The sequence below is a fragment of the Delphinapterus leucas genome, chromosome 18 (genome assembly GCF_059928025.1).
Source record: "Delphinapterus leucas isolate spDelLeu-1000000601 "Yukka" chromosome 18, BTC_Dleu_Yukka2, whole genome shotgun sequence".
In the NCBI taxonomy this organism is placed as follows: Eukaryota; Metazoa; Chordata; class Mammalia; order Artiodactyla; family Monodontidae; genus Delphinapterus; species Delphinapterus leucas.
Window position 1 is genome coordinate 57,911,619 of NC_143146.1, and position 27,773 is coordinate 57,939,391.

A 27,773-nucleotide genomic window follows, 5' to 3' on the forward strand; every position below is an offset into this window, starting at 1 on the left:
TGAAGAACCTAGATAATAGTATTTGATGCACACTTCCTGAGTTGTTTGCAGAAGTGAACACCCCCTCCCGCCCCCGCCCCCCAACAAATGGAAGATGTTAATTACTTGACAACCCCTGTGAGCAACTAGCCCCAGGCCTCCTGGAGCCTGAGGACAGATACTGTTGACCCCTGTGACACCACCCTGCTACCTCACCGTCAGCCAGTCAGAGACTGTGCACAAGTTAATCACATTCCCAGCGACGCCCCCTCCCTCACCTGGCTTTTAAAAGTGCTTTGCTGAAACCCTTTTGGGGAGTTCGTTGCTTTTAGGGCGTGAGCCGCCTGTCTCCTTGCAATAAGCTTTTCTCTGCTCCAAACTCTGATGTTTCAGTTTGTTTGGCCTCGCTGTGCCTCCGCCCACGAACTTGCGTTAACAAACGATTCTTTTTAAAGTGAGAGTACTAGTACTACGGTAGTAGACTAAAGGAGTTTGTACAGAGAGGCATGAAATCAAATGCAACGAATCCTGGGTAGATCTCGAACTGAAAAAAAAAAGTGTGTGTGAGACCTTTATGGACAACAAAGGAAATTTAAATATGGACAGTATATTGGATTTGACTGAAATGGTATTTAATTTCTTGCATGTTCTAATGCCGAGGTATTTTGGGGGTGAAGCAGTGTTGTTTGCAACTTTCCAATGGTTCGGGGTAAAAAAAAAACTATACACTGAGAGAGAACGCAAATACTGTGAAATGTTAGCATTTAATTTAGTGCAGGGTATACTGTTCAAGTCTTCAGTCGGTTTATAAATTTTCACACTAAAAAGCTGGTTTTTTAAAAAAAGGAGTGCAAGTTTACTTCCTTCTGACTTCAGAGGTTCACGTGAACAAAAAGAATCAGCACCCTGAGAAGGCTCTTCCGTGGCTCTTAAGTTTCCCTTTCACCGCAGAGTTGACCTCGAGGCCGTCGGAGGCGTCACCGAGTCCGGGCAGCTCCTACCCCCGCCAGCGGCGAGCCGGAGTCCCGCAGTCCACTCCCTCTGCGGCCCCTCTCCGCCGGCTGCCGGGCGCGCGACCTGGGCGTGGCCTGTGCCGGGAGCGGCCAATGGGAGCCAAGGCTGCGGGCGGGGCCGCGCAGGGCGGGGCGGGGCTGCGCGCGGGCTCTTGGGCCGCCCCCGCCGCTCCCTACCCTTTCCTCCAGTTCCCGTGCGGCCGCTGGAGCCGGCTGCTGCTGCGCCTGGGGAGTAGGAGGTGCAGGGCAGCCGCCACCCGGTAAGTGTCTGACTTCCCGGCTGGGGCCGCGCTGGCCGCTCCGCGCCTGCTCCGGATCGCCCCTACTCCGGCCCGCCCTCCATTGCCCCCCGGTGTCCAGAACCACTGGCGCGGAACTCCCGGCCTCAACGCGGCGGCGCTGCCCCCCTGGTCGGCCGCGGTCCCGGAGAGCCCCGGCGCCGGCGGCCCTACCCAGGGGCCACCTCTGCTCTCCGGTTCGTTTGCGGGGCCTGGCTCGGTGGGGCGCGAGGTTCCGGCGTGGGCCCTGCTCCTCGGGCTGCAGCTGCCTGCGGCCGGGCCGGTTCTGCAGGAGAGCCGGCTCCCGGCCCTCATCACTCGGTGGCGTAGGGGGTGATTTCTCTTCCAGCGTCACCGAGATCAGGCGTGAGGCCCGTCTGGCATCTCGGCGTGTGTGCCCTTGCCGCCGAGGTGCGTTTCTCCTGCCTCTGCATCCCTCACACCTGCGGTTCATTCAAGAGCGTGCAGCCCGGGCATCCGTGAGCTGCCTACTATGGGAAAAGGCTTTCTGTACTTTGAATTGCTCCTGGAACACACCAGGCTGGCTCACGTTAGCAAGGACCGGTTGAATTCATTTGCTCGGAAAGTTAATGCAGCTCTGGATTTTAGCGTAATTCTAGGTGTGAGTAATTTCGTGTAAAACAGTTGAAATGGCATTGTTCCTGCGCAGGAATAGCAAAATGTGTCGAACTGCCCTGCAAGAGTCGAGATTCGGCCTCCTCTTCTGGCGAGGAAAGTTGAAAGGCATGAATTCTGTTCTTGACTTTGCTGCTGCCAAGCTCTGTGACCATGGACTCAGTTAATTCACGTGAAATAAGATAAATTTCTAAGATTCCCTTCAAATCGCACGTGTCATTAGTCGGATGAGCTTATTTTTCGCCCCGTACCTTTAAAAAGAATGAGAAATAGGAAAAAGCCATGAAAGGCAGCCCTGCGAGGAACAAAGATTTATGAGCGCGCAGAAGTTTAGAGACTGGATTGGGGTTTAAGACTGGGGACTGAAAAGGGAGCACAGTAAAAGTGAAAGAACTTAGCCAGAATTGATTATATAAGAGAAACTTGGAAAGCTTTCGGAAGTTCCATCAGCAATTACTGTTTTTAATTCCCTCTCTTTGTAGCTGTATAGATGAGGTAAGGAGAAAATAAATGCTGTTATAGAAAATGTAGTAGAGAGGAATGTAACTTTAGCATATATCTTAGGTGTAGGGAGAATCCTTTGTAGTTCTTAATTTGTATAGACACTTCTGCTCAGAAAACACTTTTTTTGGTTGTTAAATAGATAAAAATTTTTGTACATCCCGCTCAGGAAAACCCTACCTGTATTTTGAATATGTCGATTAACAACCCTCCCACCCACCGCTTTTTATTGTATTCTTATTTGCGCCAGTATTTTTAACAGCCTTTGGTAAATAGCGTTTGGCTTTGTAGTACATAGAGGAAGGATCAGCTTTCCCTCAGGAAGAGCTCAGTTTGAGTACTTCATAGCTGTGTGACTAGGCATAGTCACTTTCCCTCTCTCAGTCTTTCCTCAATTGTGAAATGAGATAATGATACCTATTTCATAGGGTTGTGAAGGTTAAATAAAATCCTTCATGTGGAAGACATATAGCAGTGCCTGACATGTCAGGTATGAATAATGACAGTATTGTGTTCATAGTGCAGCACAGAGAAGTGGTCTCTGGGTTTTAGTTTGGCTAGAAGGTAGGGCCCCAAGAGGAGAACAAAGTAGCAAGCGATCAATAGCCACTTCCGTGCCGGACGCTGGAACTTTTGCAGGTTGTAAGCCCTTCCTTCCCTGAGTCTCAGGCTGAGCTGCTGCTCAGACACTAGTGATCGCTAAGGGACACATCAATCTCCCTGACTGTGTTGGCCTGTTAGTCTTGACACTTGAGTAGCGTTGGGATTTTTCCCAAAAATTGAGCTAGCAAGTTAAGGAATGTGTGTGAGGAGAACCCCTCAAAGAGCTCAAAAACAAAGAAGTGGTTTAGTTTACTGAACAGAGAATTCAGCCCAAGATAACTGAAGCCCTTCACCGCTTGCCCTGGCCAGTACAGCTTACTTATTCTTTATTTGACTCTGCAAACAGTAACCTGGGAAGGCACGGTAGTCTTAACTGCTCAGGAAGCTAGTCCTAGCTTTGGGAAAGGAAAAGAGAAGAGCCCCGAAGTTAATTTACCCTCGTCTTAGTTAACTTTTAAACATTGTAGTGAATAGACTGTACTTTCTTACAGTTTAACCAGGGATACTGGAGGGGGGACCCTTGTTTGTGGAAGATAAGTTATTGTGGAGTAATATCTGAATAGGAACTAATGGGTGTGTGCTTCATCCCATGTGATTCAAAACCCTGGGAGGCAATTCCACAACAAGGTCGAGCTCTACTTGAGTAGTTGCATATGAGTATAACCCAGAACCTCTGGGTTTTAATATTATAACTAACTAAAGATTTAATATCAAAACCAACAGAAGAAAAAGTAGCCAGATCTCATTAAACTTAAACTGGCAAAAGTATTGGCAGGAAATCAGAAAGTTAATGGGTGAGATGGCATGAAGTCACATGACAATATAGTTTGTTTTTTTTAAAAATAAATTTATTTTTCGCTGTGTTGGGTCTTCGTTGCGGTACGTGGGCTTCTCATTGCGGTGGCTTGTCTTGTTGCGGAGCGCAGGCTCTAGGCTCACGGGCTCAGTAGTTGTGGCTTGCGGCTTCTAGAGCGCAGGCTCAGTAGTTGTGGTGTATGGGCTTAGTCGCTCCGCGGCATGTGGAATCTTCCCGGACCAGGGCTCGAACCTGTGTCCCCTGCACTGGCAGGCGGATTCTTAACCACTGCCCCACCATGGAAGCCCGCCGACGACATAGTTTCTAAAAAATGTTTTGTTTCTAATTAGAGATCAGAAGTTGTAATCCCATTCCGAATAACGTTTTTGCTGACATTTTAGAGGATATCTTGTGTGTGTGTGTGTCTGTTTTGTACATATACATTTATGTATACACTGTAGGAAAAAAAATCTCTACTAAATAAGATGAATGCCAAGAAGAACCGGCTATAATGTCAACACTACCTAATCAACTACCTAATTTTAAGTGATACGTATTCCAAGGCCATCATTTATTTGACTCATTGATGCTTGGGATTTCCCTCATTCAGTGGCCGGGGCCCTGTGTGTCTACTTTTAAGAAGCTCCTCAGCCAGGTTAGGAACTACTAATAAGGAGTCCTGTGTTCCACAGAGATGCTTGATGCATGTATAGTATCACAGCCAAGAAGATAAGAATCATAGAGGCTAGGGGGAGCGGGAATGGAGAGGAACTGCTTAATGGTTTCCTTTTGGGGTGATGGAGTATTTTGGGGCTAGCTAGAGATGGCGGTTGTACAAAATTAGAATGTACTAAGTGCCACTGAATTATTTGCTAAAATGGTTTATTTTATTTTTGTTTGTTTGTTTTTGCCTGTACCGTGCGGCTTGTGGGATCTTAGTTCCTCGACCAGGGGACCAGGGATTGAACCCTGGCCCGGTGAGTGAAAGTGCCCAGTCCTAACCACTGGACCGCCAGGGACTTCCCTGGTTTATTTTGCAGTACGTGAATTTCACCTCAGTAAAAAAACTTTGGGAAAAAATACGAATACTATCTTTGTATACTGTGTATTGGAAAAATTAATTATAACTGTTTAGATTGACTACCTTCTGAATATATATTTTTCTCTTAAGACTTTTCTCTTAAAGCACATTTTCATTGTTTCTAAGGTACATCTTATCAGTCGTACCTTTTCCAAGGTGCTTGGTAATATTTTCTCCTTAATTAAAATGCCATCACTCCTTTTTGATCATGTACAGCCTCAGGTGGTAGCGGAAAGAACACTAAACTTGGGATCAAAGCATTTGGGGGTTGGAGGTCCACTTCTGCCCCATCAGCCATGTGGCCTTGGACAAGTTGCCTTCCTGAAACTGGGTTTCCTTGTCTCTTTTTCTGTCCTATCCCAAACTTGAGGGGGGATCCACTGAAATCATTTATGTTGAACACTTTTGTAACGGCAGGTTGCAGTGCTTCCAGACGCTAACGTTATGTAGTTATTTTGCTTCTTTTTTTGCGGTACGCGGGCCTCTCACTGTTGTGGCCTCTCCCATTGCGGAGCACTGGCTCCGGACGCGCAGGCTCAGCGGCCATGGCTCACGGGGCCCAGCCGCTTCGCGGCTTGTGGGATCTTCCCGGAACGGGGCACGAACCCGTGTCCCCTGCATCGGCAGGCGGACTCTCAACCACTGCGCCACCAGGGAAGCCCTGTTTTGCTTTTTAACTTGGACTCGGCAAAACCCAAGAATGGGTTGAGGACAGTAATGAATTATTGGATTTATTATTAATGTGTTTTATAGTCTGTAACTTATAGTGTTAATCGTTCCCTTAGTTATGAATTTAGTAAGGCTAAGAATTAAGTACAGATATTAAACTTTTTCAAGGCTAATAGTGAGATGAGATTTGGGGAGCAGGACTTGTTCTTTGGTACTGAAATACATAAAACATGATGATTTTTTAAGTTCCATGCTCAGGGAGCCTTCTACCTTAGTCATCTGTAACCACTCTGAATTTGGTTAATGTCTGTAGATGAGGAACAGGTATCTGTATGTCTGTTAGGGTCCTTTTTGAGTTCCTTTGTTTTCTCTTGGTGTAAGGAAGCCCCTTGGCCATCTTGTGAAGTGACGTTCTTGGCAGTGGTGACTTGTGGTAGGTCTCCTGGGAAATACAGACTTGGGAACACTCCCAAACGTGCGAAGTAAAAACATTGGGCATATTGCTTGCCAATGACTATAGTAAATTAGGATTTTATTTTAAACTGACAAGAACTAGAGTTGATCGTATATACAGAGAAGTGTGCTAATTTCCATGTGTCTCCTGTTTATTGGCGCAAGGCCAGATCTGCCGACGGAAATCGCATAAAACTGCAGAACACGGAATGAATGTGGGGGGCCTGGCTGTGGCAGGTGCGTGCATATATGTCACAGTGAGTGAGGACCTATACAAGGAAAGGAGGATGGAGGCAACATTTGTGTCTTTTTTTTTTTAATAGATCTTTATTGGAGTATAATTGCTTCACAATATTGTGTTAGTTTCTGTTGGACAACAAAGCCCATCAGCCATATGCATACACATGTCCCCATATCCCTTCCCTCTTGAGCCTCCCTCCCACCCTCCCTATCCCACCCCTCCAGGTCCTCGCAAGGCACCGAGCCGATCTCCCTGTGCTGTGCTGCTGCTTCCCACCAGCCAACTATTTTACATTCAGTAGTGTATATACGTCGATGCTACTCTCACTTCGCCCCAGCTTCGCCCTCCCACCCCGTGTCCTCAAGTCCATTCTCTATGTCTACCTCTTTATTCCTGCCCTGCAACTAGGTCATCAGTACCATTTTTTTTTTTTAGATTCCATATTATATGTCAGCATATGGTATTTGTTTTTCTCTTTCTGACTTCACTCTGTATGACAGACTCTAGGTCCATCCACCTCACTACAAATAACTCAATTTTGTTTCTTTTTATGGCTGAGTAACACTCCATTGTATATATGTGCCACATCTTCTTTATCCATTCATCTGTCGGTGGACATTTAGGTTTGTTCCATGTCCTGGCTGTTGTAAATAGTGCTGCAATGAACATTGTGGTACATGACTCCTTTTGAATTACGATTTTCTCAGGGTATATGGCCAGTGATGGGATTGCTGTGTCATATGGTAATACTATTTTTAGTTTTTTAAGGAACCTCCGCACTGTTTTCCATAGTGGTTGTATCAATTTACATTCCCACCAACAGTGCAGGAGGGTTCCCTTTTCACCACACTCTTTCCAGCATTTATTGTTTCTAGATTTTTTGATAATGGCTATTCCGACTGGTGTGAGGTGATAACTAATTGTAGTTTTGACTTGCACTTCTTTAATAATTAGTGATGTTGAGCATCTTTTCATGTGACTCTTGGCCATCTGTATGCCTTCCTTGGTGAAATGTCTATTTAGGTCTTCCGCCCATTTTTTAACTAGATTGTTTGTTTTTTTGATATTGAGCTCGATGAGCTGTTTGTATATTTTGGAGATTAATCCTTTGTTGTTTCATTTGCAAATACTTTCTCCCATATTGAGGGTTGTCTTTTTGTCTTGTTTATGGTTTCCTTTGCTGTGCAGAAGCTTTTAAGTTTAATTAAGTCCCTTTTGTTTATTTTTGTTTTTATTTCCGTTACTCTAGGAGGTGGGTCAAAAAAGATCTTGCTGTGGCTTATGTCAAAGAGTGTTTTTCCTATGTTTTACTCTTAAGAGTTTTATAGTGTCTGGTCTTAATTTAAGTCTTTAATCCATTTGGAGTTTATTTTTGTGTATGGTGTTAGGTAGTGTTCTAATATCATTCTTTTACATGTAGCTGTCCAGTTTTCCCAGCACCATTTATTGAAGAGTCTGTCTTTTCTCCATTGTATGTACTTGCCTCCTTTGTTGTAAATTAGGTTCCCCTATGTGCGTGGGTTTATCTCTGGGCATTCTATCTTGTACCGTTGATCTATATTTCTGTTTTTGTGCCAGTACCATACTGTCTTGATTACTGTAGCTTTGTGGTATAGTTTGAAGTTGGGGAGACTGATTCCTCCAACTCCATTTTTCTTTCTCAAGATTGCTTTGTCTATTCGGGGTCTTTTGTGTTTCCATATGAATTGTAAAATTTTTTGTTCTAATTCTGTGAAAAATGCCATTGGTAGTTTGATAGGGATTGCAATGAATCTGTAGATTGCTTTGGGTAGTATAGTCATTTTCATAATATTGATTCTTCCAATCCAAGAACATGGTATATTTCTCCATCTGTTTATGTCATCTTTCATTTCTTTCATCAGTGTTTTATAGTTTTCTGAGTACAACTCTTTCGCCTCCTTAGGCAGGTTTATTCCTAGGTATTTTATTCTTTTTCTTGCAGTGGTAAATGTGAGTGTTTCCTTAATTTCTCTTCCTGAGTTTTTGCTGTTGGTGTATGGGAATGCCAGAGATTTCTGTGCATTAATTTTGTTTCCTGCAACCTTACCAAATCCATTGATTAGTTCTAGTAGTTTTCTGGTAGCACCTTTAGGATTTTCTATGTATAGTATCATGTCATCAGCAAGCAGTGACAGTTTTACTTCTTCCTTTCCAATTTGTATTCCTTTTATTTCTTTTTCTTCTCTGATTGCCGTGGCTAGGACTTCCAAAACTATGTTGAATAATAGTGGTGAGAGTGGACATCCTTGTCTTGTTCCTCATCTTAGTGGAAATGCTTTCAGTTTTTCACCATTGAGTATGATGCTTGCTGTGGATGTGTCATATATGGCCTTTATTATGTTGAGGTAGTTTCTCTCTGTGCCCATTTTCTTGAGAGTTTTTATCATAAATCTGTGTTGAATTTTGTCAGAAGCTTTTTCTGCATCTATTGAGAGCATATGTTTTTATTCCTTAATTTGTTAATGTAGTGTATCACATTGATGTGTGTATTTTGAAGAATCCTTGCATCCCTGGGATAAATCCCACTTGATCATGGTGTATGATCCTTTTCAGGTGCTGTTGGAATCTGTTTGCTAGTATTTTGTTGAGGACTTTTGCATCTATGTTCATCAGTGATATTGGTCTGTAATTTTCTTTTTTTGTGATATATTTTTCTGGTTTTGGTATCAGGGTGATGGTGGCTTCGTAGAATGAATTTGGGAGTGTTTCTCCCTCTGCAATTTTTGGAGGAGTTTGAGAAGGATCAGTGTTAGCTCTTCTCTAAATGTTTGATAGAATTTGCCTGTGAAGCCATCTGGTCCTGGGTGTTGTTTGTTGGAAGATTTTTAATTATGTTTTCAATTTCATTACTTGTGATAGGTCTGTTTATATTTTCTAATTCTTTCTGGTTCAGTCCCGGAAAATTGTACCTTTCCAAGAATTTGTCCATTTCTTCGTGGTTGTCCATTTTATTGGCATATAGTTGTTTGTAGTAGTCTCTTAGGATGCTTTGTATTTCTGCGTGTCAGTTGTGATTTCTCCTTTTTCATTTCTAATTTTATTGATTTGTGTCCTCTCCCTTTTTTTCTTGATGAGTCTGGCTAAGGGTTTATCAATTTTGTTTATCCTCTCAAAGAACCAGCTTTTAGTTTTATTGATCTTCGCTTTTTTCTTTGTTTCTGTTTCATTTATTTCTGCTCTGACCTTTATGATTTCTTTCCTTCTACTGACTTTGGGTTTTCTTTGTTCTTCTTTCTCTAGTTGTTTTAAGTGTAGGGTTAGATTGTTTATTTGAGATTTTTCTTGTTTCTTGAGGTGAGATTGAATTGCTATAAACTTCCCTCTTAGAACTGCTTTTGCTGTGTCCCATAGGTTTTGGGTTGTCATTTGTTTCTATGTATTTTTTTATTTCCTTGATTTCTTCACTGATCTCTCGATTATTTAGTAGCACACTGTTTAACCTCCATGTATTTGTGGTTTTTACAGTTTTTTTTCCTGTAATTGATTTCCAGTCTCATAGCATTGTGGTCAGAAAAGATGCTTGATACAATTTCAATTTTCTTAAATTTTCCGGGTCTTGTTTTTGTATCCATGCAGTCAGTCTGTGTCTTTTGGGACATTTAATCCATTTACATTCAAGGTTATTATCGATATGTTTGTTCCTATTACCATTTTCTTAATTGTTTTGGCTTTGGTTTTGTGTGTCTTTTTCTTCTCTTATGTTTCCCCCGCTTAGAGAAGTTTCTTTAGCATTTGTTGTAAAGCTGGTTTGGTGGTGCTGAATTCTCTTAGCTTTTGCTTGTCTGAAAAGCTTTTGACTTCTTTATTGAATCTGAATGAGATCCTTGATGGGTAGAGTAATCTTGGTTGTAGGTTTTTCTCTTTCACCACTTTAAGTATATCCTGCCACTCCCTTCTCGCCTGCAGAGTTTCCTCTGAAAAATCAGCTGATAACCTTATGGGGATTCCTTTGTATGTTATTTTTTGTTTTTCCCTTGTTGCTTTTAATATTTTTTCTTTGAATTTAATTTTTGTTAGTTTGATTAATATGTGTCTTGGTGTGTTTTTCCTAGGGTTTATCCTATATGGGACTCTCTGTGCTTCCAGGACTTGGGTGACTATTTCCTTTCCCATGTTAGGGAAGTTTTCGACTATAATCTCTTCAAATATTTTCTCAGATCCTTTCTTTTTCTCTTCTTCTTCTGGGACCCCTATATTCCAACGTTGGTGCGTTTAGTGTTGTCCCAGAGATCTCTGAGATTGTCTTCCGTCCTTTTCATCCTATTTTCTTTATTCTGCTCCTTGGCAGTTATTTCCACCGTTTTGTCTTCCAGCTCACTTATTCGTTCTGCCTCAGTTATTCTGTTATTGGTTCCTTCTAGTGTATTTTTCACTTCAGTTATTGTGTTGTTCATCTCTGTTTGTTTGTTCTTCAGTTCTTCTAGATCTTTGTTAAACTTTCTTGTATTTTCTCATCCGTGCCTCCATTCTGTTTCTGAGATTCTGGATCATCTTTACTCTCATTACTCTGAATTCTTTTTCAGGTAGATTGCCTATTTCCTCTTCATTTATTTGGTCTTGTAGGTTTTTACCTTGCTCCTTCATCTGTGATATATTTTTTTGCCGTCTCTTTTTTTTTATGAGTGGGATTGTGTTCCTGTCTTACTGGTTGTTTGGCCTGAGGCTTCCAACACTAGGGTTTGTAGGCTGTTGGGTAGAGCTGGGTCTTGGTGCTGAGATGAGGAACTCCGTGAGACCTCACTCCGTTGACTATTCCCTGGGGTATGAGGTTCTCTGTTAGTCCAGTGGTTCAGACTTGGACCTCCCACCGCAGGAGCTTCCACCCAACTCTGGGCTCGTGAACCAGGGTCCCGCAAGCCGCCTGGGGTGGCAAAAAAAAAAAAAAACCAAAGTAAAAAATAAAATTCGACTAGGAAACTAACAGACACGTTAGGAAGAATATAAAAATAAAAATATAGATGAATCAACAACCGGAAGGTGCATCTTTACCATAATAATAAATAAAGAGGAGGAGGGAAAAGAAAAAAAGCAAGTGTGGGGGAAGTCCTTGGCTGTGGAGGCGGGGCCTAAGCAAGGGCGAGGTTTGGGCGGGGCCAATGCTCAGGACGCACAGGGCTGGAAAAGGGGGGCTGTGGGGAACAGAAGGGGCCTAGGCGTGCCCCCCAGCCCTGGTCTCAGAGGGCAGGGGACCTCACCTGGGAGCCCCGCAGGCTCCCCAGGCCCGAGTGGCTGGGGCAAGCACCCTCCACTCCTCTCGCTTCTCTTGCATGGCCTCTTCAGCCTGCCTCTCCTGATCTCCCCAGCCTCCCTCCTGTGCCCCCAGGACCCACGTGGCCTGGATGGGGTTTGGCGGGGGGATACCAGCCTGGGAGCTCAGCAGGGGGCCTGAGTGGGCGGGGCAATCGCCCTCCATTCCTCTCCCGCTGCTCCAGGAGAGTCCCTCCTGCCTGCCTCTCCTGATCTGGCCTCAGGGGCGCTGATCTTGTCTGGCCTCCGCTCCTTCTCTCCCCTCAGTCCCCCTACATCCTACTAGTTCACTTTGGGGTCCCTCCCATCTCCTTGAGCGTCAGAGTCTCCAGGCAGGCGCACTAATTGTGGGGACACGCTAACTCTGCGTCTTCTCACACCACTATCTTGACTCCACCTCCCGTGAGTGTCTTTTTTGCATTTAATTTCCACAGTAGGCATGAGTAAAGGTGTGGACTCTACCCCTGATTGGTTGTATTGGCTGCTTCAACTATGATGACGATGATGGAGAATTTAAAAACCTAGAGGTTAACAGGAAGTTTACTAGGAAGGGGGTGATGAGGCTCTGACTCCATAGTCTGCCTCGTTCCTTCATCCCGGGCCGCCTCACAGCTAGTAACATAACGTGAGTAAGAGAAGAGAGCTAACATTTATAAACTACAGGTTCATTTTGGTCATTTTAAGTAATTATCATTTTAGCTTGTGACACTGGGTTGCAACATTTTTCTGCTTCTGTGTATCTGAAAGACTCCAGTACCTCCTGGGAGGGACTCACTAAGACAGTGGCAAGCAAATAGCAAATATTTATTAAGTGAAGAACAGATTTAAGATAACATGGACTACCCAGAAAATCACCTCCATTGCACTACACTAATCAACGCATATCAAGATATCAATATATCGGCTTATTTAAGGCCTGGGTTAGAATTAAGGCAACTGATCGAGTGATTTAGCGTTTAGGAAATAGGGGTGCTTTCCTTTATAAGGTGAGGATCATCTTGGGAACCGTGCATGTGTGGGTGGGGGCAGGGTTCAGGGGTAGCATCTGGTAGTGCTCACTCCAAGTGAAACACGAGCTTAAAGAAACTGCCTGGGGCTTCCCTGGTGGCGCAGTGGTTGAGAGTCCGCCTGCCGATGCAGGGGACACGGGTTCGTGCCCCGGTCCGGGAAGATCCCACATGCCGCGGAGCGGCTGGGCCCGTGAGCCATGGCTGCTGAGCCTGCGCGTCCGGAGCCTGTGCTCCGCAATGGGAGAGGCCACAGCAGTGAGAGGCCCGCGTACCACAAAAAAAAAAAAAAAGAAGAAACTGCCTGTGTGAGAAGTTACAGCATTGAAACACCTTACTTTTGTGTCCAGGAAAAACCGTGTTGGAGGCTATGCGTCTGTGAACAAAGGAGAAGGGACAGCGGTGAGCATGTCAGCCCTGAACTGGAAGCCCTTCGTGTACGGAGGCCTGGCCTCCATCACAGCGGAGTGCGGTAAGGAGCCCAGGGCGAGGCCGGTCAGCTGCCTGCTGTACGTGATGAGGCTGAAACGTATGGGTGTGATCGTTGGGTGTCATAAGACTTATGGTGTGAGTGTAGTTCAGGCACAGAATGTGAGCTTATGAAACACTGAATCTCAGGATTCACAATTTCTTTCTTCCTTTGCGATACTTTTAAGACAAAATAGTGACTTTGGCTGCTTATTAGCAGTTTAGGGTTGAAAGTTCAGTGGGGAGACAGTTGGACCTGTTGCTCAAACGGAAGTTTCATGAATCATTGTTGGATGCCATCTGTCCCCGTTCTCCTTGTCCTTTTCCCCGCTTCATCACTGTTAACACATTTGGCTTTAAAAGAGGTTTAGGGAGCCCCAGGGCCTTCCTGAGCCGGAGGTGAGTGACTGTCATCGTGTCATCATGTTCTAATCATGCCTGTTGTTCATGTCCTGCTGGTGACTTCCTCATCCGCTCAGCTCCAGTCAGATCCTATTTGTTCCTTTGTTTATTCCCCGGATCATTCATTCAGTGCATGTTGATTGATGGGAATTCCCGGGCATCAGTGGTTAGGACTCTGCACTTTCACTGCCCCAGGGCCTGGGTTCAATCCCTGGTTGGGGAACTAAGATCCCACAAGCTGTGTGGCGTGGCCAAAACCAAAACAAAACACATGTTGATTGAGATGCTGCCAAGTGCCAGGTGCTGGGCTGAATCGCTGCTGTCCTGGGACAGAGGCTGCCCCTGAGGAGCCAGTGGGGACCTGGGCTGAGGGGTTGAGGCACATTAACCACCGACCACTGGCTTAGGCTCCCCGTGTAGATTCATCGACACAGTGACTCAAGGTTACTGTGTATGGGTTTATATGTTTGGATGGACTATCTCTTAGGTACTACATTAAACGTTTTTACCTACATTAACAGAGTCACTTTTAGACTGCAACACACAGGTGAGAAATTCCTTTAGAAAACGCATTTATCTCCGTTCATGTTGAACCCCGTATCAGCCTTCACATGTGTGAAAAATAGTAACTTACATTTTATTTTTATTTTATTATTATTATTATTATTTCTTGGCTGCACTGCGCGGCCTGTGGGATCTAAGTTCCCCAACAAGGGGTTGAACCCAGGCCCCAGCAGTGAAAGTGCCGAGTCCTAACCACAGGACTGCCAGGGACTTCCCAGTAACTTATATTTGAAAGTGGATTTCCTGTTTGTGTAAATCATTCCATGTACCTACTTTTGATAGCAGTGCAGCCTCCTCAAATCCTAGGTAGAATAAGATGGGACATAAATAAAAACGTACAGAAAACACAGTTATGCTTTTTTTTTTTTTTTTTTTTGCAGTACGCGGGCCTCTCACTGCTGTGGCCTCTCCCGTTGCAGAGCACAGGCTCCGGACGCGCAGGCCCAGCGGCCACAGCTCACGGGCCCAGCCGCTCCGCGGCATGTGGGATCCTCCCGGACCGGGGCACGAACCCGCGTCCCCTGCATCGGGAGGCAGACTCCCAACCACTGCGCCACCAGGGAAGCCCACACAGTTATGCATTTTTAAAAAGATTTTAAAAAATCTTTTGGTTCCTAATTTTTTTTTTTAATAGGAAGATTGCAGAGTATCTGCCATTTCTTATTTCTGTTTCTTAGTTTACGTTATAGCCTGAATGTTTCCTCAGTAACGTATCCCTGTGTATCCTTTGTTTAGTGAAATTTCTTTCTATTAAGTGAAACATTTCCTTCTTAAAAATTTTAAGGTACTTTTCCAATTGATTTAACCAAGACACGGCTCCAGATTCAAGGCCAGAAGAATGATGCAAACTTTAAAGAAATCAGGTATCGAGGAACGTTGCATGCGTTAGTGAGGATAGGCAGAGAGGAAGGCCTAAAAGCACTGTATTCAGGGTAAGTAGACCTTCGTGTGTTTATATTTCAGTGTTGAGCTTTCAAATGAACAGACCTCACACTAAGACTTCATAGAGAAAAAATACAAATTTGCGGTGTATTCAAGAGCAAGTAGCAATCGTTGATTTTTTTTTTTCATTTTTCATTTCAACTTTATTTTCTATATATGTGTTTTAATGTAGCGAGTGTTGTGGTGAAACTGTTTTCATTATATTCAAATACAGATAATAATACAAAAATTACATTTGTTTTAATAGCCCTTCCCCTGGGTTATTCTGAATTATTGAGGTTTTTTGCTATAATGAAAATGATATGATATTCTCCATAGGTAAGAGTTGCAGTGAACAGCTTTTCTTTAATCCAACATTTAACGACCAGTGTACTGCAGGCACTGGATAGGAAAGTGAGTAAGGCGGGGTCCTGCCTATGTCAGTCAGAGGCCCTGCAGGAAACAATGTGTTCGGGTGGTTTAAATGAAGGGAGATTAATGAAAGGGCTACTTAAGGGTTAAGGGAACGAATAAAGGATTTTGAGGTACCTAGAAACTAGCAAAATGAGAAACTGTTACCAACCCTAGGACCAGAGAGACAAGGACAGGAATCATGTTGGCAGAGCCTACTAGGGCTGGAGCCTTGAAGGACCCAACAGGAGTTGTTGAGAGATGCCTTGCTAGTGCCCAGGGAGAGGAAGAAATACCTCCACTTCTTCCCCCCTCTCCCTACCTCCCTCTCTCCCATCTTCTACTGGCTGGAATCAGCTGGCAGGGGAGCCGGGTGGTGTCATCCATGGCGCCAGCCTCGGCACAGAGCAGCACGGAGAGGGGCGAGACTGGATCTGGGTGGACACATGGGAATCGGCAGCAGCCCCCTGCCCTGAAGGAACTGTGGTTGAGTGGGGACTGCAGATGTGCAAATGGGATTACAGTGGCGTCTGCCGAGTAGTAGACTCTGGTTGAGGCAGGGCATCCATCCCAGACTAAGAGGCCCTGGATCTGATCTTGAAGGACCAGGTCCAGATCCCAAACTGATGTCTCACAGCCCTCCCACCCGCGGGTCCCCAAAGGTTTTTGTCTTTCAGTCGAGCCAGTCTTTTAAATGTGAGAAGTTGAACATAAAAACCATTCGATCTTCTCAAGAAAGCTAACATCTGGGCCCACATTGGGTCACTTATGATAATAGTAACTGGTGTTAAGGATGCTTTCTCTGGTTTACCAAACCTCTGGCACTCACATAGCGTAGGTGTGCAATTAGACTCAGCCCGCTTCACGCGCTCTTAGCATCTGCCCGGTACCTGTAAATGTGTGAGTTTACTATACCTGTGGCAGACAGAAGCCACTGAAGGGTTTTGAGTAGAGGGACTGACATGATCAGGTTTCCGTTGTAAAAAATTCCCGCCTGCCATTGGGAGAAAGACAGACAGTGACAGTGGAAGCAGGCTGGCACATAGGAAGCAGAGACAAGGATCTGACCTGAGGAATTGTCTTGGGGATGGAGAGAAAGAAGGCAGGCTGTTTAGGGCAGAGGATCGACATAGTGTACGACCTCATACATGAGGGGTGGTGGGCATGGAGGAGACAGGCTAGTGTCTCTTTCTGGTTCTGGCCAGTGTGCAGATGGAGGTGCCATTCCTTGGTCTAGGACACAGAAGAGGAGAGCGGATTGTTTGGAGAGGGAGGATAATTAGTTGGGTGAGACACTTGCTCTGGTGGTAGGTGTAGGACATGTGAATTGAAAAATCTGGGAAGCAGCTGGAAATGCATCTTGGGATCAGTGTTGGAAACGTGAATTTAGGAGTCATCACTCTTTGGACAGTTGAAGCCATGCGAGTAGATGAGCTCATCTGGGGAGTGTGTGGAGCCGTGAGAGAAGAGAGGAAGGACAGAACTCTTGGGCCCCTCAGAGGACAGAGGTAGAACGTACAGAGAAAGAAGAGGAATTGGAGAGAGTGAAGTTATGGCAGCTCAGGGAGGAGACGGCTGCAAGCAGGACAAAGAGTGGACCATAGCAAATACTGGAAAGACAGAGAGGCTTTATAAGATGCTGATTGAAAAGCATCATTTAATTTAGCTACAGAGATGTCCCTTGGGCCCCTTTTGGTGAGGGGGCTATTGATGAAGAGGCTGGAAGGAAGCCGCACTGCAATCTGAGAAGGAGGTGGGAAGTGTGGCAGGAGAGCCTGCGAGTATGAATGCCACAGGGTGGTTTTGGGGTGGGGAGGGTCCTGGAGGAGGGAGAGGGAATAAGTGGAACAGGGCCCCCAGGGAGGCGGGAGATGAGCTCGAGCAACCCTGGAGGATGCTTACAGAGGCCAGATTTCACCAGGTGCTTTGTCCTGAGAAAGGAAAGCCCTCCCATTATAATGTGAATGGGCAAATAGAACTCCGTGTGTTTTCATTGAGGATAAATATGAGGGGCTGAGCTATCACTTAGGGAACTAATAACTTGCACACATTTAACTGAACCCATATACACACACACCACACACACACACACACACACACACACACACATATACATATATTTTATTTTTTGTTCCACTGTGTGGCTTGTGGGAGCTTAGTTCCCCGACCAGGGATTGAACCTGGGCCCTTGGCATTGAAAGAGCGCCTAGTCCTAACCACTGGACTGCCAGGGAATTCCCAAGAACCCACCTTTTTTTTTTTTTTTTTAATTTTATTTATTTATTTTTGGTTGTGTGTGGGCTTTCTCTAGTTGTGGCGAGCCGGGGCTACTCTTCATTGCAGTGCATGGGCTTCTCATTGCGGTGGCCTCTCCTGCCGCGGAGCGCGGGCTCCAGAGCGCAGGCTCAGCAGTCGTGGCTCACGGGCCCAGCCGCTCCGTGGCACGTGGGATCCTCCCGGACCAGGAATCGAACCCGTGTCACTTGCATTGGCAGGCCGACTCCCATCCACTGCGCCACCAGGGAAGTCCCAGAACCCACCTTTATAAAAAAATTTTTTTTTACTTTTTTCTTAAAATATTTTTAAATTAATTACTTTTTTTTTTTAATTTAATTTTTATTTATTTTTGGCTGTGTTGGGTCTTTGTTGCTGTGCGCGGGCTTTCTCTAGTTGCAGCAAGCTGGGGCTACTCTTCATTGCAGTGCGCGGGCTTCTCATTGCGGTGGCTTCTTTTTTTTTTTTTTTGCGGTACGCGGGCATCTCACTGTTGTGGCCTCTCCAGGGTCCGGACGCGTAGACTCAGCGGTCACGGCTCACGGGCCCAGCCGCTCCGCGGCATGTGGGATCTTCCCGGACCGGGGCACAAACCCGCGTCCCCTGCATCGGCAGGCGGACTCTCAACCACTGCGCCACCAGGGAAGCCCCGGTGGCTTCTTGTTGCGGAGCACGGGCTCTAGGCACGCTGGCTTCAGTAGTTGTGGCTCGTGGGCTCTAGAGCACAGGCTCAGTAGTTGTGGCGCATGGGCTTAGTTGCTCCGTGGCATGTGGGATCTTTCCGGACTAGGGCTTGAACCCATGTCCCCTGCATTGGCAGGCGGATTCTTAACCACTGCGCCACCAGGGAAGTCCCTACTTATTATTTAGTTTGTTTATTTTTGGCTGCGTCGGGTCTTAGTTGCAGCATGCAGGATCTTCGTTGAGGCATGCTGGATCTTTCGTTGTGGCGCACGGCACGGGCTTCTCTCTAGTTGCAGTGTGTAGGCTCCAGGGCACGTGAGCTCTGTAGTTTGCAGCACACGGGCTCTAGTTGAGGCGCAAGAGCTCAGTAGTTGTGGCACTAGGGCTCTAGTTGAGGTGCGTGAGCTTAGTTGCCCCACAGCCTGTGGGATATTAGTTCCCTGACCAGGGATTGAACCCACGTCCCCTGCATTGTAAGGCGGATTCTTTACTGCTGGACCACCAGGGAAGTCCTCCACCTATATTTTTGCTGGATTTTAAACTCTTAAGAAATCTGTCTTAGTGTAGTTTGATTGTGGAAGGCAGATACGTGATTACTTCTCCTATGTGTGTCTTCTAGAGGATTTTAAGTGGTTTCTTAGAATTTTTTTTGTCCCTTTGTCCGTTGGTTTGGCAGGATTGCTCCTGCGATGTTGCGCCAGGCTTCCTATGGCACCATCAAGATAGGCGCCTACCAGAGCTTGAAGCGGTTATTTGTCGAGCGCCCAGAAGGTGAGTGGGGAATTCTTTTTCCACTTACGGACAGGAGGTGGGTTGTTTGTCTTTTTGTTCAAGTGGTTTGGGATCGATTTTCTTATTTGTGTCTTTACTACTGTGGAGGAGAACTTTGGGTTGGGTGTAAAATCTAAATGAATTATACTTGCTTATATAAATAAGCAAGTCAGATATCAGCTGAATTTAGGGGGGCAACAGAGCTATCTTACAAACATCTTAATGAGTTGTCCTTGTTTCCGCAATGTCCAGACTAGAGGGTATGTTGTTGTAGTTCTAGCCCACTTAAAATTCTCTACAATCATAGGAATTATCACCTATTTTTCAGGAAAGCAGTGACTACATTTTCTTGGTATTAAGAACTCTGAGTTCTGATATTCTCTTGCTGGTTGGATTATTCGACTTTGCTTTAATCCCTAGAAGTTTCTGTCTTTTTTACAAAGAGATAAGCACTAGTCACTGTTCTATGAGAGCAGTGAGCCAGGAGCAAAGATGTTTTAAAAGTGCTTCAGTATATTTCAAATTAAATATGTATGATGTGCTTTAAAATTTTATCTCCACCTTATCTCATAGGAGGGTATCTTTTATTCTCCTACCAGTTGGTGTACGACCTCATCTTAATTACAGTGGTCTGCACTTACACACAAATGTGAATTATGGTTCACTTCCATGATGATTCACATGGTTACTCTTGCGTGATAATTCACATTCCTTTTTAGGTATCAAGAAATTTTGGTAAGCAAAATCCCTTCAGCCAGCAAAATCCCTAATCCTTTGAAAATTACTTGATTCATTAAGCATGTATTTCTTTAGTCTCTTAAATGAACAAGTGATGTGTAAGTGAATTACACCTATACATGAGTTACTCATATGAAGAGCCCTGTACGTATGAAGAATCAAATAATATGTCTTTGTTTGCAGATGAAACCCTTCTGATAAACGTGGTCTGCGGAATTCTCTCTGGAGTCATATCCTCAACCATTGCTAATCCAACTGATGTTTTGAAAGTAAGCAGTGCTATCTGTGTCTTACAGGCACACTCTGCATTTTCTTATTGCAATCAACGTTCAGATAATGAAAATCTGTGAATATAACATATACTATGTATGTGTGAATCTTTACAGTTTTAGTGCCATGAAGACTCAGAAACATACACTAGGTGGATTTCCCACTGATACAGATAAGCTAACAAGTAGGGCCCATTTTTGGAGACTTTGGAGGTTTTGGTGATTAACCAGAAAAAAGAAAATTAGGCTTAGATGCATTTGAATTTCATTTTTCATTGAAAATCTCCCTTGTTTTTATTGGTTCATTAAAATAGATGGGCTGTTGGGAATTGCCCGTTGGTCCAGTGGTTAGGACTTGGCACTTTCACTGCTGAGGGTGTGGGTTCAGTCCCTGGTCCGGGAACTAAGATCTCGAAAGCCACACGACGCAGCCAAAAAATAAAAAATAAAATAAAATAGATGGACTGCAAGTTTTACAGCAGTCTAGGCAGCTTGTTGATGACCGTTTCTGAAGGCGTTACGTTTTCCATTAATTTGATTTCAGGGAATAGTAATGAAAATATTTACATAACTACAATTAGACATAACGCATTAGATGACCTTATCAACAATACCAGGGATAGAGCCTCCTTAAATCCTTTTTGTAATAAGGCAAGGGACTAACTAATTAAAGAAAATCAAAATTAGTTGTGAGTTATTGGTCACACCCTCTGAAGATATTCCTTTCCTTCCCTCATTCTTTTTCTTTCCCCCATTATTTAAGCAGCATTCACTGTGCTTCTACCTTGCACCAGTTGGTGTACTATATGCTTAGAATCCAAAAATGAGTCAGGCAAGGACCCCCACCTTCAGCTTTCAATCTAACAGGAGATTCCGACAACATCAACATTGCATGCAGCAGGGTGTTGGGTGCACTACAGTTACACGCGGTGTGAATAGAAGGACCAGGCCCTTTTGCCCTGAGTTTACCCTGTGCTGGGGTAGAATTGCTGGAGAAGAATATCCGCACTCCTGTTAACCTCTTAAAGCTATATCAGGGCTGTGGAAAGGCAGTTCCTGCATTTTGTTTTCTCACGTTAGCCTGGCAGTAACAGTTCCCTGTAGAATTAGAGGGTAATGCATGTGCTCCCTAAACCAAAATAAGGTACCAGTTTCTTAGTGAGAAGTCCCTTTTTATTCTTAAAAGTGCAGAGCTACATCAAACATTATTTTTATGTTGGAATATTGGTCATGTGAATTCCATGGCGGTTGTGAAGTTCACTTGTAAGTTCCCGTGTAACAGAGTGTGACGGACATCACACGGCCATCCTTTGGCCAGCACGTCTGTGTACCTTACGGTTTGGCTGGTGGAAATAATAGGGCTTGGAGTAACTAATTTAAGAAATGTGCTTGCCAATGCTTGGTGCTGCCAGGTACACTGGATACTCATAAATTATGTTAAATCTTTAGAATTAACCATGATATTCTCTCTTTCCTACTTAGTAACCTAGAGGGAGATATGCCATTTTCTTTCCTTTTTAAAAGACTATTTAAAAAAAATTTCTTTTTGACACTTAATGAGCTACTGCATGCAAGACTGGACTCTACTAGATGCTTTTTGTTGATTCTAAAGTGCCTAAGAACCAATCCTGATAAATTTAAACTAGCATTGTAGTAATATTTATATTACAGTTTTTTTCTTTTAATGATTACTAAACAACAAATTGAATAATTTTTTTTTTTTAAGTCTGCATTTGGGGAGAAGCATGCTAGTTTCTTTCTCACGTTAGTCTTTAATTTCTAGATTCGGATGCAAGCACAAAATAGCTCCCTTCAAGGAGGAATGATAGGCAACTTCATTCACATTTACCAGCAAGAGGGAACAAGAGGACTTTGGAAGGTAAGCTCCAAAAACAGACCCAACTGACTTAGTTCTTCCCATTTTTAAAAAAATTTATTTTTCCTATTTTTATTATTTTATTTAATCCAAATGGTATAATGGAGTAAAGGAAGAAGAATGACATCTGCCCTTGAAGAGATCTTCTTCCTTAATTTCCTTAATCTGTAAAAGTGAAAATGTCATGATTTTACATAAGGAGTATGTCGTGATTTTAAAGTACCTTTCGAAAAATTCATATATAAGAAATTCTGTGAGGGTTGAATACTTGTTTTGTTTGCTTTTTTTCCCCCTGAGTTCTTATGGAGAAGAGGTTATAGTTACATTGGATTTTTTGATCTGTATGGTTTCATGGCTCTTAAGTGAAGACTGTTAGGCAAGCGCTGGTATGGAATGCTATTTTCTAGTATTCTAGGGACTGTCATCTCATAGATTAGACCCTAAAGGTCATCCAGCCCGATCCTCTCCATACATACAAGGAAACCGGAAGCTCTGAGAGGTGACTCGTCCTGGTCAAGGTTGTACAGTTAGTGCCAGAATCAGAATTAGACTTTGGGGCTTCTGACTTCTTACCGTCTGCATTTTTCTACTCTTTCACTCTACATTTCTACCTACCAGCAGGAAAATGTAAAAATTGGCCATAGTTTGTAGGGGAGCCATATCTGACTTGATATTATTGATATTTTTACCCAGGGCGTGTCCCTTACTGCTCAGAGGGCCGCTATTGTTGTTGGTGTGGAGCTGCCGGTCTACGACCTCACCAAGAAGCATCTGATTCTCTCGGGCTTGATGGGAGACACTGTGTATACCCATTTCCTGTATGTTTATGGATTTAAAAAAAATTAATATTTTAGGTATGCATGAGCTTAGGGTAGAACTTTGCTGCAAATTTATAGACATTTTAAAGAAAGTTTATTATAAAAGTATTATATTCTCATATTTGAAAAATTATGATACAGAAGTAAACCAGGAAAAAGTATGTCCTTACCCCTTTACGTAGGTAGCCATTGTTAACTGTTTGATTATGTACCTTCAGGTGTTTTCTATGCATATGCAAATATGTCTACAAAAGTATATTTACACGTGCTTTATTATACAGCTACAATCATGCTTGGCATTCTCTTGCTTGCTTTTTATTTTTATATTTTTTTATTTTTCGGCTTTATTGAGGTATAATGGGCAAGTAGAATTGTAAGATACTTAAAGTGCACAATATGGTTAGATACACGTATGCATTCTGAAATGATTACCCTCACCGAGTTAATTAACACATCCATCATTTTACGTCTGTGTGAAAACATTTAAATTCTACTCTCGTAGCAAATTTAGATTATATATAATACTGTGTGGTCAACCATAATCACCGTGTTATACATTAGATCCTCAGACCTTATTCATCTCATAACTGAAGTTTTTGTACGCTTTTACCAACTTCTTCCCAACCCCAAGCTCTGGCAACCACTTTTTGACTCTGTTTCTATGACGTTTGGCAGTTTTGGAGACTGTTCTGATTCTTATGTGCTAATGACATCTACTGGGTGGAGGCCAGCGAGCTGCTAAACATCTTACGATGCACAGGACAGACATCCACAACAAAGAATTCTCTGTTCCAAAATGTTAGTAGTGCTGAAGTTGTGAAACCCTACTCTGTGTTAGTTGATACCAGGGCTGGTCTATGGTAGTCTTGTGACTGAAAGTTTAGTAGAACCCAGGGCCCTGGTGGGCATCACATTACAGTGAGGAAATCTTCTTCTCTGATCTCTAAGAGCAGTGTAGTTATGAGATGGCTAAAATTACTCTGATGCCTATTTGTAGGTGAATAGATAGATGAAATAGATCGTCCTTGGAGGACATTCCTTCCTGTTTCTATGATTCGTTGACATTCCAGAACCTCAAAAGTATTCTTAGCCGAGGCTGGAATTTATAAGCCAGTATAAACAATGCTGGTGTTTAAGAAGTCTGTGCAGCTCTTTAGATAAGGGCCTCATTCTCATATATTCCTCTTGTTACCTGTTACTTTAACCTAGTTTGGGAGGAGGCTGTTTCCTGCCCTTGATAGTAGGGGCTGCAGCTCAGGGGTATTAAACTTTTTATTTTTCAAATGGTCTCTTCTTTATAGCTCAAGCTTCACCTGTGGGCTGGCGGGGGCCCTGGCCTCAAACCCTGTTGATGTGGTGAGAACACGTATGATGAATCAGAGAGTCCTTCCAGATGGCAGATGCCCTGGCTACACAGGTTCCCTGGATTGCTTGTTACAGGTGAGCGGGGACGTCCATCTGTACGCTGTTGTTGAATGCCTTTCGTGGCTCATTGGCTTCCATGTTGCCTTCTGAAGAGTTTCTTTTCAGGATTTAAAAACACAAGGGTTTAGAGCCTGACGAACCTGTGATTCTGTCATTTGTAATCCTGTGACTTTGGTCAAGGTACAGACTCTGTACACCTCGGTTCCCTCACAAGTGAAATGGGACAATAAATAATAGCACCTACATCACAGGATTATTATGAAAATCATTGAGATCATACCTACAAAATAGCACAGTGCCTGGAATAATGTTAGGTAGAAACATCATATACATTTATAATAATAAGTATAGACATAATAATAAAACCTTGTTAGTATAATAATAAGGGACACTGGTGAAGTAAGCACATTTATTTAAGTTAGTCTTCAACATTCTAGTGGATTGCTTTAATCCGTGAAACAGCCCCCCAAATATATATTTGTATTTATATTTATTTAACCAAAGGAGTATCTGAATTTTGAGGGCTAATATAACTAAGACGAGTGATGCTCTAAAGTCTTGAGATGGTACAGAGTTTTTGCCACACAGGGGCTAATTTTTTAAATACAAAATCTAAATGAATATTTAGAAATGAAAGTTCATTTTTCTTATATCTCTGCTCTGCTGTGAAGCGTGAGAAAATAGTCATATTTCCTGTGATTGTAGTAGAACTGTGTCTCCTTCCAGAATGAATCACCTTCCTGTTGAGTCAAACTGGAATGAACATCCTTCATTCAGACATCTCTCAAAGGAACACATGAATCTTACCTTAATTCTCAGTTTAAATAATTGGGCCTACTGTTCCTGCGTAGATGAAAGTTTGTGACTGTCTCCCCTGCTGGGTTGCCAGCAGCCAAAGACGAGGGACCACGTTTGTGGTTGCTGTTTACCGGCATGATGCTGGCACATCCCTAGACTTCAAATATTGCTTTAATGAAGCAAAGATACTTAATGTCATCTATCCAACAACATGAAATAGTGGTACTCCGAATTATGTCTTTACTGCCATTGCCTCCTTTTTTTATTTCTGACCTGCTGTAAGCCCACGTGGCAAGGAGGCAGAAGACTCTAGTTGGAATTAAATCTCATTTCTTATTCATCCAACTGCTGTTTGTTTTGGGTGTGGGATAGTTTGGTACAGAGCCTTCGTCTTCACCTATGCAGAAACCTTTAAAGAAAGAAGAGAGGCAGTGGGCAATGATTTCTTAGATAGTCCTTCCAAATAGAATTTTGTTTTTAAGAAAAATATATCAGTTCAGTCTGGCTACTAATTATTAATGCATATTTGACATAATTGGAAAGTTGGACGTTAACTTTTTTTCCCCCCTCCCTTATAACAGACATGGAAGAATGAAGGGTTTTTTGCTCTATATAAAGGGTTTTGGCCAAATTGGTTGAGACTTGGTCCTTGGAATATTATTGTATCCTTTTCTGTTGGAGTAGATCTGAAAAAAGATACAGCTGAACAATGTTGTTTATATAAACTGTCATGTTATTAATTATAATTTAGAAGTAGGTTCTTCTTCTGTTAAGTTCCTCTGATTCAAGAAATAACTATTCAGTTTCTTTTTCAGGAGGTATAAAGTCTCTGCTAGGCACTGTGAAACTTGGTTTCATGGTGGTGTTATTGAAAGGCAATGGTAGCAATAAAAACTTTTCTTTACACTCTGCTCTAGGAGCTGAGAGTGTTATGATTTCCGAGAGAGGAGAGACAAGGATTTATTTGTTTGTTTATTTTTTCAATCCCTAGCCACCCTTGGGAAGGATGTGGCTTGGCAGCCATGTTCTAGAATGCTTATTTCAGAGAGTGCCTGAGGATAGACAGGAATCAGCTCCAGAATTATTTGGCTGATTAGCACTTTTCCCTCTATGCCAAAGTGGGAGGCAGGAAGGAAGAGACAGTTTATTAGAAATGAAAGGACAGAATTGTAAAGCAGGGGATGTCAGTTTGCACCATCCTTGTTTATCTGCGCCTCCCTCCCAGGCAAGCTTGCCTACCGGCAGCCCTAGAGGAGAGCTCCCTGGGGTCGCTCTCTTTCTCTTTCTCACAGAATTTACTGTTCTGTGAAGTATTCCCAAAAGTTCAGAAAAGCTGGCAGTGTGGACGTAATCTTAGAAGCTTTTGGAGCTGATGCAGGGGATTTGTGTGTCTCAGTTGTGGTCTGTCTCTTCCAAGCTGATCTTGGGAAGGTTAATGGGGAGATCTCTTGGGGTGGTTGACGGTGGAGCCCCTCATGTTTAATCATGTCCACGGCATGTGGTCTGCCTAGAAATATTTGTTAGGAGGTGTGCTATTCGTGGGTCTGTTTTGATGCGTTAGGGTTAAGATGGCATAAAATGTCAGCCTTAACTAATACCTGCAGTTCTTTGTGACATATGAGCAGTTGAAGAAATTGGATTTGTGACAAGTCAAGACTGCATGAGACATCCTGCTGAAAATGCTCACGTCTGAAATAGCGAAGCTTCCTGTCTTTCCCACTGCTTCTCACTGCTTGGCCCGCCACAGATTCTGAGGTGTGAGCAACAGGTGAAGACTGGGTTAGCTCGGATTGCTGTGTCCTGGCATTGGATGCTCTGCACCAGGTGTTTAATGGCATAGACTGTAACATCCAGACACTAGTCCTTACCATTCAAGTGCCCTTCGACATCAAAGATAACATGAAATGCATGTTTCTTGCTAAAGAAAACTTGCATGAAGATCAGGAATTGTGGACTGATTCCCTCAGGGGAGAATAACTCCTGATGCATCTCAGCTCATAGCTGAGACTCCCAGACTGTTCGAAAGAAGCTCTTCGGAACCATGGAATGAATAGAGCCTCCAAGAGGGTGTTATTGTTCCTGAACTTCTGGGGGGCCTTTGGCTTCGTGTCTGCTGAAGAAATTCACACATGGAGACCTGGTATACCCCAGGCATAAACAGTGCAGGATATAGATCCCTGGAATATTGCACTGCTTTCTAATTTCCAATTTTGGCAGGATCTTTCACTTATAATAAGTGATTTTTAAGCCTTTGACCACTCGACCTTTGTGAGGAATTGTTACAAAGCATTAATATCTAAACTCATGATGGTGTGATAGGTTGGCTTGGAAGGTGGCAAAGTCTGTGCTGGTGGGAGGTGTTATTAATCTACTTGGGTTCTGTCTTAAGTAATGTTTGTAATTTGCTTTGTGATTTTAGCAAAGTTTCTATTTCCCAATCTGTAAAATGGGGATAATAACATCTATTGATATTGAGGGTCAGGTGAAGAAGATAGTAGCTGCTACTACTTGACTTGTAGGATTAGTGTGTTTACATCATGCTGTCATACAGCCATCATCCCAGAATAAATGGTCCGTGTGTATGGAAGAGAGTCATTTTATCATGGTCTTCTCCTGAGTGAGATCCTTTGTTAAAAGCCTTGTGCAAGAAAGAGGTTAAGGTTTCATTAGGTTTTCCATAGCAAAATGTTGCAAGTGAATCAAAGAGTTGATTTTTTCCAGATTTCCCGGGTTTTACTTTAGTTCTGGTCACATTTGTCAAAATACTTCCTGTCTTGGACTTCCTAATCAGTTTGGAATGAAAATACTTGCTTGAAATTCGAAAGGTGA

The 27,773-nt window shown here is 43.4% G+C and overlaps 1 protein-coding gene across 3 annotated transcripts; it reads left to right on the plus strand.

Annotated features, from left to right (window-relative positions):
* The first annotated feature begins 1,120 nt into the window (after nt 1-1,120).
* Nucleotides 1,121-27,773, plus strand: SLC25A30 (solute carrier family 25 member 30). Of its 3 annotated transcripts, XM_022574873.2 has the most exons (10): nt 1,121-1,252; nt 12,876-12,997; nt 14,744-14,891; nt 18,926-19,020; nt 19,942-20,027; nt 21,811-21,906; nt 22,597-22,721; nt 24,023-24,161; nt 25,526-25,606; nt 26,549-27,773. In XM_022574873.2, the coding sequence occupies exons 2-10, from the start codon at nt 12,934-12,936 to the stop codon at nt 26,588-26,590; spliced, it is 876 nt and encodes a 291-aa protein (XP_022430581.1). In that variant the 5' UTR covers nt 1,121-1,252; nt 12,876-12,933; the 3' UTR covers nt 26,591-27,773. The 3 variants fall into 3 exon arrangements, with proteins under 3 accessions (XP_022430581.1, XP_022430582.2, XP_089755656.1); XM_089899530.1 differs by lacking the exon at nt 1,121-1,252 and having other exon boundaries at nt 12,909-12,997; nt 14,340-14,891; XM_022574874.3 differs by lacking the exon at nt 14,744-14,891 and having other exon boundaries at nt 1,181-12,997.